This window comes from Ruditapes philippinarum, unplaced genomic scaffold (genome assembly GCF_026571515.1).
Source record: "Ruditapes philippinarum isolate M1 unplaced genomic scaffold, ASM2657151v2 ctg1922_1_1_1_1, whole genome shotgun sequence".
NCBI classification, from domain to species: Eukaryota; Metazoa; Mollusca; class Bivalvia; order Venerida; family Veneridae; genus Ruditapes; species Ruditapes philippinarum.
Window position 1 is genome coordinate 138,430 of NW_026852591.1, and position 12,015 is coordinate 150,444.

Consider the following 12,015-nt stretch of genomic DNA (forward strand, 5'->3'; position numbering starts at 1 on the left):
GAAATAAAAAGAAAATTTGTTTGTTGTGTAAGATGTAATTTTATTTCATCTCGGGAACTTTAAAAACAGTATTCTCACTCGTGGCTACGCCATTCGTGAGGATACTGTTTTTAAAGCCCACTTGATGAAATAAATTTTCATCTTACACACAAACAAACAAATATCCTTTATATATTATCTTACACACCAAACAAACAACTTTTCTTAATATTTTATGCTTAAATACCATTTAAAATGAAATATCCTCAATATTAACTTGAATATCAAAATATGTTTTCCCCACTGGTAACCCTCAATTTTAGACCAATTTCTCATAAATACATGAAGTATTGAGCTAATAAAGAATAAGTTCGAAAATCAATGTTAAATGGTGACGATATTATTTATTTTCTTAAAAAAAATATGAATAATCGCTTATTTTAATAGGTAAACACAAACAATTCTAGTAGAAAAAAAAGTCATACGGTTCCGACCTTATCTCCGTTTTTTCGGCGGTAGTTTATATTAGATCAGGCTTTTAATATCTAAATAAAAATGATTTACAGGGGGGAACATGAAAAAACACAAACATTTATAGATATACTAAAACGGAAATTCACAAGGTAAGAGGATATGTACATTTAACTCATTAATAAGTTTGTTGGAATGGTTTTCACTTGAAAGTTTAATATAATTGATCATTGAACCATATTATCAACAGTAGACATTTTATTTACTGAATTTATTAATTAGATTTATAAAAATAAAACAGAATCATATACATCTAGCTAATACAAAACAGCATATTTTGTTATTCTATTATATGAAATATAAGCGCAATATGGTTAAGTAGGACCTCGCTCTCACACAAGCAAGCTAAGCAAATATTTCAAAATATCTCGAATCTTTATAGCGTTTACAGTGCATTCATTCTGATAAGATATATTAATAAATAGAAGATGATAAGAAGAGCCGATGGAGTTCTCGCTGATGAAGCTGATGTTGTTGTTGGTAGTGAGGTAAACTGTATCCTCCCTTCAGATGACGGAAACGCTGGTTTATACTTCTTAAAATACTCGATAACCACTGTCAGATCTAATGTATCTAAAACAATTTGGAGACATTATTTTTTGTCAGAAATATATCAAATTGAAAACAGAATAGGTTAGTACGAGGGAAACACTGTCACCGAAATAAGAATAATCCAATTGTTAAAGAAACATTATGTAGCTTACTACAGAACAGTTTTTGCCGTTGTACCAAACATTGAACAATTAGCGACAATAGTAAGATGTGACCAAGCAATAAAGCATTTTTCAATAATTTCCTTTTATTAATATCTTCATAACAAAATAGAAATAAAAAACAGCCACTCTACTGTTGCCTATGAATAATCAAGCACATTATATTATATACAATGTACATTATTCAAATACTCATGGACAATGTGAATATGTTTGCAATAACATCAAAGTATAAAATTATAATGGAACTGGTAAGACTTTGATAAATACATATCTATAAATTCCTTCATGTGATGAAATTATTCAACTAACGGAAGCCACGTTGCATTACTTGCCTTATGCAGAGAACTTGTTGCTGGTATTCCGAATAATCTAAGGACAAGAGGGATTAAGCACTGAGATATAGCGCTATACACACAGGCGGTCCAGGAGTGACTTTAACCCAAACCAAAGCAAAAGTTTCCAAAACTTACTGAAACGTTTCCTTTGAAGAGGTTTAAAATTGTATCCATCCCCACCACCGAGCATAAATGAAGACACGAATATTCTGTAGTCATCATCGTCTTTCAACGGGAAGTAACTCGGTACTTCACATTCTAAACATAGAGCTTTAACATCTACCACACGTTTTCCGACCGGATTGCCAGTGTTATAAACAACACGTAGACCTTCGAATAATATAAAATATACATTTTAAGGGATATAAGCATAATAAAAAGCGAAAAAAAGAGAGGTTTATATGTAACTTTCCATAACAAAAAGAACTAAAAAGGTGTTGGCAAATGTCGGACTATTCTTTTCCTTTATCAAATCAGATATATAATCTGATGTAGCAATAAATAGCAAATTCTTACTTAAATTTTTACACTGAATTGTAATTAAAAATATATATTAAAACAATTGTAAATTGTATGAATATGGTAATAAAAGTTTATCCGTCTATTGAATTATGAAATGAAATGGTTAAGGATTTATGCTGTTGATAAGATCCAGATAGTTTCATTGCAACCAATGTCTGTTTGTGTAAATAGTTTGCTGTCAATGTATATGTACATTGCTATCAATGTTTTTACTTTTGTATATTTTTTGATGTCAATGTATGTTCTTTTGTTTATTTCTTTGCTGCCAATGTATTTACTATTGTTTATTTCTTTGATGTCAATGTATGTACTTTTGTATATTTTTTTGCTGTCAATGTATGTACTTTTGTTTATTTATTTGCTGTCAACGTATGTACTGTTTATTTCATTGCTATCAATGTATACACTTTTGTATATTTCATCGCTATCAATGTCAATTTTGTATACTTCATTGCTGCCAATGCATGTACTTTTATATATTGCATTGTTGTCAATGTCTTTTTAAAATATATACCATTATTATCAATATAAAGAGTCCTTTAAATTTATTCCATTGCTCTTTTTGTTTATTTCAATGCTGCCAATATCTTAAATTAATTATATTTCTTCCAACCTTTTTTTAAAATCAATTACAATGCCGTAAATATCTTTAAAATCTATTTCATTGCTATCGACGTAATTTTTATATATTTCATTAATGTCAATTTCTTTTAATATTCCATTACTGTTAATGTTTTGTTGTGTACTTTTTCACCTTTTTTATTTTCTTTTTAATTCTTTTATTGGTAAATGTGGCTTTTAAATATCAAATAAAAATTGATATGATCTTGAGACGGTGACATGACATTTATTGACTATTAAACTTTACGAACTTTACTGAGTTGAAAAGGTCATAAACTGTTATTGAAAGGTCTACGGACTGTTATGCCAACTTGAATGCCTGCTAGCTTATTATCAACTACCGTACTGCTAATATTTCTCTCACACAAAATCGATCAATACATTATAAAAGCTTTACCTGACATTTGTAGGAAGCGGCTAGTTCCGCCGTTTTTACCCCATTCTTTCACGGAAAGTTCGAGCTGGTGTCTTAAATCCTTGCCTTTTACAGTGATTACATCTAACTCATTCCCAAATGGCATAGTAGCCATTGCTTCTCCAGCGGAAATTTGTCCTTAAATCAGAATAATTAAGATATAAAAAATAAATGAGCGGCGTCACGACAAAACCAACATAGTGCGTTTGCGACCAGCATGGATCCAGATCAGCCTGCGCATCCGCGCAGTCTGATCAGGATCAACGCTGTTCGCTATCAGTTTCTCTACTTGTAATATAGTTGGTAAGCGAACAGCATGGATCCTGATCAGACTGCGAGGAGGCGCAGGCTGGTCTGGATCCATGCTATCGCAAACCCATTATATTGGTTTTGTCGTCAAATGTAACTGCGATAGATTTAAGCCTCTCTCTCGCGAGACTAAGTTTTATGTGGTGACAACACTGCCACTGTCACAGATAAACATCGCATGAGGCTCACCAATTCCACATTATTAATGTCTGTCTGGATAAAAACTAGAAATGTGTCATCATGTCACGGATGCCCCCGCATGCAGCCAAAATTTCATTGTTATAATATTTAGTTCGAAATTTGTTTGCACAGATTTTTTTTTTCATTTTAAGTTCAAGCCCTTAAAACTTTTCAATGTTAACCCAAACCATTTTTATACAATGTTGAAGGCACTGAAATTATTCAGTCTTAACCTTTTGTAAATTGCGTATTGCATATTTGTAGCCAAAATAATGACTACATACATTTCCACAAAAGGATGAGTGCTGAAACTGAAAATTCAAAATTTTTCCTACATTCAGGAAAGATAAGTTTGTCCAAAATCATTGAACCACGACCAAATTTAAACTTAAACTGCTTATTCCTAAGATGTATCTATATCTTGAATTTGAGTTGAATATGTACAACTGTTGGGGAGATAATGAACGGGAACTGAAAATTTCTTTTTTTTTCAAAGTTAAAAGGGGCATAACTCTGCCAAAAAATCATCAAACCATGACGAAATTCAATTTTGACATGTGCATTTCTTTGACGTATCCATATGTCAAATTTGAGTTGAATGTGTAATACCCTAGAGGATATTATGAACGGAACCTGAAAATTTCATATTATTTTCAAAGTGAAAGGGACATAACTCTTGTCAAAAATTCATCGAACCATGACCAAATTCCAACTTGACCTGTGCATTCCTTTGACATATCCATATGTCAAATTTGAGTTGAATAGGTAATACTGTTGGGGAGATAATAAACGGAAACTGAAAATTTCATATTATTTTCAAAGTAAAAGGGGCATAACTCTGCGAATAATCATCGAACCATGACCAAATTCGAACTTGACCTGTATTTTCTCATGCCAAATTTGAGTTGATTGTGTGCAACCGTTACTAAGATAATGAACGGAAACTGATGATGACGGAATGACAGAATGACGGAAGGACGGAAGGACGGAATGACGGAACAGGGTAACACTATATGCCCCGGCCATTATATGGCGGGGGCATAAAAATGGTTTTACACACTTGTGCAATAAAGGTAAAAATTGATAGAATCAAAATTAAATTTGGTGAATCTAAATTTTTTAAAACATAAACTGGATAGTCCATTGATAAAACAAGTTTAAGATAAAGTTATAGACGTACGTACGTAAATAAAGGATTTTAAACTGTGCTATGAATTGAATTACAATCAAGACAATAATAGCTACTCGCTGCAGATGGAAGGTCTTTTGAATTAAAATTGTAGATAGTTAAATATATTTAGTACATTCTCCATTAGTACACTCAGTACTGATTGTAGAAATGAACAATTCCACCACCACTGCGCAGTCTGCTTTAGAGTGGAATGCTTTCAGATGAGCCAAAATAATTCTCGAGAAAAACAGTTCTAAATTTTAGGAAGCAGTAAAAGATTGAAGTTATGATTTACATGTTGTGTGCGATTATTGACTGAATTTGCAGTATTTATCACCATATTTCTACTGCGTGACTAGCAAGTCTTGTGTAATTATCGCATACCCACTGCGAGCATCAACCAAGTATTAATCTAAAACTGATATCTTATATTTCTAAAGGTCATTTCTCAGCGGGTATTTTTTATCCTCAGTAAAAAATAATATCCTTTGTATGTAATGAAAATTTTTCATAAATATAATTGTATGAAAGTTACAAAGTACCAACGGCATGCAAAGTTAGCAAATCAATAAATCTGAAAAAGTGTACTCATACGTTCAAGACATTTGAACAATTATGAAACGAAAAAGAAAAACATGTTTACAGTCAGAAGGACAAAGATTAAATAAAATAAGGAATGGTCATATACAATTTTATTGAATATACAGGTAACGAAATTCGCAATAGTGGACTTCAAGAATCCGTCTTTCCAGGTTCGCACCTTTAAATAATGTAGAAGACGCTCTGAAATACTGATAACTTAAAGTTTAACTTATCAATATAGCATTTAATCAATGAAAGAGACTCTATAAAGATAATTTTTGACATAAAGGGACTTTGTCCATGAACAGGCTCAATCAAACCGAGCCTGCAACATTTTTAATTTTGTTGTGTTGAACTTTCTTTAGGGGTTCTGTTTTTCTCTTTTTTGAAGATCAATGTTCCTTTTGCTGTAGGCTAGACTAATAACTCGGGTGCCAAATGTTCAGATCATTTGCTCATCCCGTTTTTCTAGAATAATTTCTATAATTGCTAAAAATGACCCAATATTGTAAAGCTTACTCAAAACATGCAGAGAAAATTAATTTCTGAGTATATAAATTAATTATCTTTAGCACATATTTCTGTTTTAAGTGCCCCATCTATGTTAGAAAATGACATTTTCTTATTTAGGTTTTTTTTGTTGATTTCAATGAACTGACTTAAACTCAAATGATCCTGTGTATTATTTGTTTTCTCTGCTTTCTGAAACGTGTACTTATCATATATATAAGGCTAACATGATATGTTTAATACTAAAATTTAAAAACTTGCTAATTCGTAATGCACGCCAGGCAAACTTAAGCGTCTATTGAAAGCAAACGGCAGCTTTAAATAGCTAAATTAATGTCTAAGTCACTTAATTCATTTAAGTGGTTTAAAAAAAACAACAACAACAACAAACAAACAAACTAATCAATATAGTTCCGTGTAGGACTGTCGCATCCGGTAGAACTTTTCCCAGTCGAAGTGAACAACGATTTGTTGAAAACTGCACTTCCAAATCATGAACATGTTCTACTCGAATTTCTTAAAAAAAGGTGTGTTCAAAATATTTACCCTGTAACAAGAATTGTTTTTCGTGCAAAATAAACTCCTTAAACTCATATTTCATATCACTTTGAGCGAAAAGCTCGATGTTGAGTGAAAGGCAATATTTAGTTGGCGTATTCTAAGTATGTCTAAAAATAAAGGCTTTAGAAGTTAAAATAGAAATGCTCAAATGTGAAAAGGAATATATATTTTTAGAGACAACTATTAAAGCTTGATATAACACGTGTTTTGATAATGATTCAAAATACTTCCTCTCTTATTTAGCATTGTTGTTTAGTTGAGTATTGCCTTCTAAAAGTGTTAACTGAACACGCCGAGAGAGCAAAATACATTTTGCGTTATACGGTTTGTATTTACATAAACTCTATCTCCGCATGCTGTAGTTGATTATGTATTTTCAACCACAGCAGACCAAGATCAGCCTGCACATGATCTGCACTGTTCAGTTTTCTTTTATTCATATATTGTATTGTAAAAGTAAATAAAAAACCGGTTCGTTCCTTAAAGATATTTAGCAAGGAAAAGATAAAATACCCAGTAAACCAGTATGCGGATTATATTCTTTTCAAAAGAATATGTCTTGCAAATGATAGTAGATGTATGTTCATTCTTTTCATATAAGCCCAGACATCGATGGTTCGGCAGCTATACATTTAAAAAAAACTATTCATCACCACACAGAAAAGGCAGAATGACTGATAATCATTGCGGAATTCTTGTTTAACCAGAAGTTTCCAAAACAGAATGTATTCGGATTAAAATTAAACTTAAACACAGTAGACATTTCATCGTCCTCCAAACGCCTTGTCAATTACTCTCACATAAAAGGAATCTCCGTTGGATTGGCTAAAGATACTAATATTGATTATATTATTGTTACAGGTGACTTCAACCTTGATACACAAAGCTCTCCCCTCTGAACAGAGATTGCCAACATTTGTGTGGAGAACGGCATGTCTCAACTGGTAACTGAACCAGCTCAGTTTGCCGAATCATCAAGTTCTATACCAGATATCTTTCTTTTTTCTACCCATACATCTGTTGCTTTTTGTGATCTATCAATATGAACTTAAAATTACATCAAAATTAGATAATTTTACTCAAGAAACAATTTCTAACAAAACAGTTACAGCGAGACAAACAGATCCACCATGGATGCACAATCAAATAAGAAAAAATGTCACAAAGCGCAAAAGAGCATACGATAAAGCTAAAAAGTCAAACAATACACATCATATTCATAAGCAGTAAAGAAATAAAACAACACTTAAAACTTATTAGAAATGTACTCACTAATCACAACAGCAAACTTGCTGAAAAGTTAAAGTCAAACAATCTGACATCATCAGGAATCATGAAAAATGGAAAATATTGATACAATACACAAAACAGCAACCAAGTACCACGGACAATGACAAAACATACACAACAAACACTCTCAAAGCCAATGCCTTCATAAACTGAGCTTTCTACCGATATATCCGTGTACAAATTTGAACATTTTGGCATTTGTTTCATCGCTGAGGCCTTGACCGTATACCGGTATGTCCTAACATTAGATTCAATTGAGTTATGTCTAGTTCCGGTTTAAAATAAGACGGTTGTGCCGTGCGTAGCTACTTTTTATATAGCTAACATCTGTCAATAAACGTGATTTCTTAACGGAGTGCCTTTCGAAGATCAGCTAAAATCTAACTGTCGCTTGTGGTGTGTACCCTTGTTATTTTTCAGTATTCCACCAGAAGCTGGTACAAGATTCATATGTTTCTTACGAATACCAATGGATTCTTAACTCGAATTGATCGTCATATTTCTGTAGTGTGGTATGGGTATTATTTGGTGCCGGAAGTTGTCATTTCTTACATGTATGCGTTTTCGATTTTATGTATTATTTGTCTTTCTTTTACATGAAACACTATTAAGTCGAACGCACTGGAGGAGTGCAAAAACCCAGTATGGAACTGGCTGCTATCCTCTCTACCTTGAGCTTTCAAATACATGTAGATAAGTTTGTATAACGGACATCATTTAATGGACTGGCTCACTGGTGTGACTGTTTAAGTATATATCGAGGCTGTATTTAACATACCACTTATTTCTATGTCCTATATTCAGTGCGATCAGTACATTAAAATAGTTCTGATATAACTGCTACTAGCATGCTTAGTGTCATCAACAAATAATCAGGTGCAACTTTTTTGAAGATTATTCCATTTTGTATCTGCTTTGTATCGGGGATATTGCCCTAAGACCCCTAGCTGCTTTCTCTTAAACAACCACCTTTGTTTTAAATTGAAAAGTGGTCGCTATTATTTTATTTCGGACAAACAAGCATGTAAAATTAATGTTGTATGTTATCGGCCTTTTGATCTTGTTTAGCGGCTTCAATTCATAGCAAATATTGCAGAATAAACTTCGCACCGCACTTTGGGGTCCAACGCACTTTGGGGTCAAAATCGAGAAATTGACCCCAAAGTGCGTTGATATGTACACTTTGGGTTCCAGGGGTCTAAAGGTGTCACCTGAGTTCCGCTAAAATACTGAGTACTGATTTAATTCCGATCTGCCACATTGAAATATTTAAGGTGGAGTTCAAGATGGCGGTCAATACTTTATTATGCTTAAGTAATAAACGTTTCATTAATTTAACCACTTGGAATATCTAAAAATTGTGTTCATATAACAAAATTACGGTGGCATAAAAGTGACATTTGCATTTTTTTGTTTTTAGTTTTGCATACATATTTTATTTTAGTTTTGCATACATATTTTTTTTAGTCTTGCATACATATTCTTTTTTGTTTTGCATTCATGTTTTATTTTAGTTTTTCGTACATATTTTATTTTTGTTTTTCGTACATACTTTAGCCAATCAAAACAGACTTCACATCTCACAACATAACAAACTTGAGTATTTACACTTGCACAGTGGTTTGGTCACATTTCGGCCCATTTTTGGAATCGGCCCAGTCGTTTTCGGCTTGGGAAGTTTGGTTTCTGCCAACCCTTTTTGGCCCATTTTTCAAATTACAATGTTTATGTATTTTATATGATTATTGTTTTTTTTTCTATTATTATATACTATTATATTAGTGTCTATTTGGAAAGGGCTGTTGATTTGTGATCAGTTATAATTCCATGAATATGCACCACTCATCCCCACCCCCTGAGAATAGCGGATTCTCAGATAATAAGGTTTGTACACATTATTTGGACAAAGCAATTTATCATGCACACAGCATAACGGTATGTTGGTATTAGTATATAAATACTGAACAGTACTTGAAGTACGGAATTTATATTATCTTCCTTTCTGGAAAACACCGTGAAGAAAATCTTGAGTCGAATTCATTTGCAGAGAAGCATTTCTTTTTTAATTACAATTTTCTTCACTAGATTAACAGTATTTCTTTTGCACAATTGTTATTTGATTATTTATAGTCCATTTGGGCTCTGTATACATGTCATGTTTATTGCAAAGAAAGTTTATAGCCGGTAAAGAATTTGGTCACGTTGTCATCGCATGCTCGATGATGACGTCATTATTACAATAATTAATTCTAAGAGAATATTCTATAAAGTTAGTACAGAAACACATGTCTTATTCATTGTCAGCTACCGTGACATGTTGATTTCTGAACATGGGTACCTTAGCGGCCTACTGATAAGTCTTTATTAATGACTAAACTAACGACTTTAAATTTAATAATTAGATATACTTGATACTCAGTATGATAAAGTTGCATACAGTATGGCTAGTAAATATATATTAGACGGAATTAATTCTTGTCATGTCTCAAATACATTATACGTGGTCAAAGATGAAGTCGTCATCACCAGATGATCTACTTCCAATACAACTCTCTCTAAAAAAAAATAAATAAATTTAATTAAATAAATAAATAGATAAATAAATAAATAGATCTAAATAAATAAATAAATAAATAAATAAATAAATAAAAATAAATGAATAAAATAAAAATATCTAAATCTAATAATAATAATTGTATATAGAATATCATGAATATATGTAAATAAATAAATAGTGGTATTTTATTCATTGATTAATTACCAGCTCATCTGGGATTAGAACCTTGTGTCCGAACACAAATATCAATTGATAATTTAATATCTTTTAAATTTTCATTAATAAAAGTAGCTTTGTGATAGATGCCAAAAGCAAAACCAAGGTCTAAGAGGGCTAGGTCGGATTTAAGAGAAAATGATCAACAGGATGTCCAGCCCCTGCATCAGCAGGTGTTAATGCAGCGTCGGCCATGTCAGTCGCCACTGTCCAACCACCTGTCAGTCAGTTTCTTGCACATCAGCCTCCAACAGTAAACGTACAGCCTCCTGTGATTGTACAGCAAATCGAAATGCCTCTTGCCGCAAAAGCCCAGCAGAACACCAAGACTTATGGGACCTCGCTTCAACACCTTAAAGTTGAGAGGTTATCTTTTTGATTAAATGATTATCCCGATCAAGACATCACCAGTTATCTTTTAAATGACTTTCAAAATGGTTTCCCTCTTTTTCTAAAAAATTTAAAATCTGTCATGATGTAACCAGAAATATTTCAAGAGAAGCTTAATAAAGAACTAATGTTGGGTCACCTGTATGGTCCATTTGAACATCCACCATTTTACAATTTGAGAATCACCAGACTGTCCTGCATATTTAGGCAATGAACTTTTAATATTTCATGATGCAGTATCTGATCACCAGGCTGTTTTCATGTTTTTTTTTCAGTTGATAGACTTTGTTTTGTTGTTTTTGTAGGCTATTGTGCCTCACTGTATTTGATTTCACATAAAACATATATTGCAAGCAGCCATGGACATAAATTGCCAATACAATGTTACAGGGTCATGTATATACTTTACCATTATTATAATATCCTATATGATATAAAGTGCATTTCTTTTAAATATATTCTTCCTTGTCCATCCACTCTTCATCTCATATTTACTCCCATAGCCTCATTATATGATTCATCATATATCATACAGTAACTGGTGTCGGGCCTCATTTTTTCGCTCATGATTTACCGCCACGCATGCGCACGGAAGATTTGAATTACACAGTTGTAGAGTGAAAACATGTCTTTGTGTTGATCATTTATCTATTTTGCTGTCTCTGTGTGTTTTTGAAGTCTCAGTCACAAAAGAGAACTATAAAAACCCTTCGAAGAAGGTAACAAATTTGTGGCCAGTGTGATTTTTGTGTTTTTTGGGCGAAGCCGTTGTGGATGAATCGAGGTGTTTCCCCTGACGTCACAGGAATTCCGCAGAGCAGCCAATCAACGCCATTGCTAGTGCTACACATTTTTCTGTTACGTCACTGCATATGTACACATGTCCCTAAGTAGCGCGGAGGTCTTTCGTATGGCCATAAATTGCTTTCTATCAATCGCTAGGTACAAGGACACTAAATTTGTAAGTTCTAATCTGCACTATATGGCGCCAAACTGTCAAACCTTACACACTCGTTCCGGTTGGCTCAGAACATTCCGTAACTCTCGTAACCAGTACAGTACCATACGGTAATACACATCCAACACTTGTCGACAATTTCGCTACAAATTCTCTCAACAGTTATTTATAT

At 32.8% G+C, this 12,015-nt stretch overlaps 1 protein-coding gene across 1 annotated transcript in view; it reads right to left on the reverse strand.

The window, feature by feature from the left end:
- Positions 1-355: 355 nt before the first annotated feature.
- The window catches only part of LOC132718013 (snake venom 5'-nucleotidase-like), a 45,348-nt gene continuing 33,688 nt past the window's right edge, over positions 356-12,015 (reverse strand). Inside the window, exons 7-9 of the mRNA XM_060701621.1 lie at positions 3,102-3,257; positions 1,697-1,891; positions 356-1,083 (exon numbers count right to left, since the gene is read on the reverse strand). Coding sequence (XP_060557604.1) covers positions 896-1,083; positions 1,697-1,891; positions 3,102-3,257 — 539 coding nt within the window. The 3' untranslated portion in view covers positions 356-895. The remainder of the gene's footprint in view (positions 1,084-1,696; positions 1,892-3,101; positions 3,258-12,015) is intronic.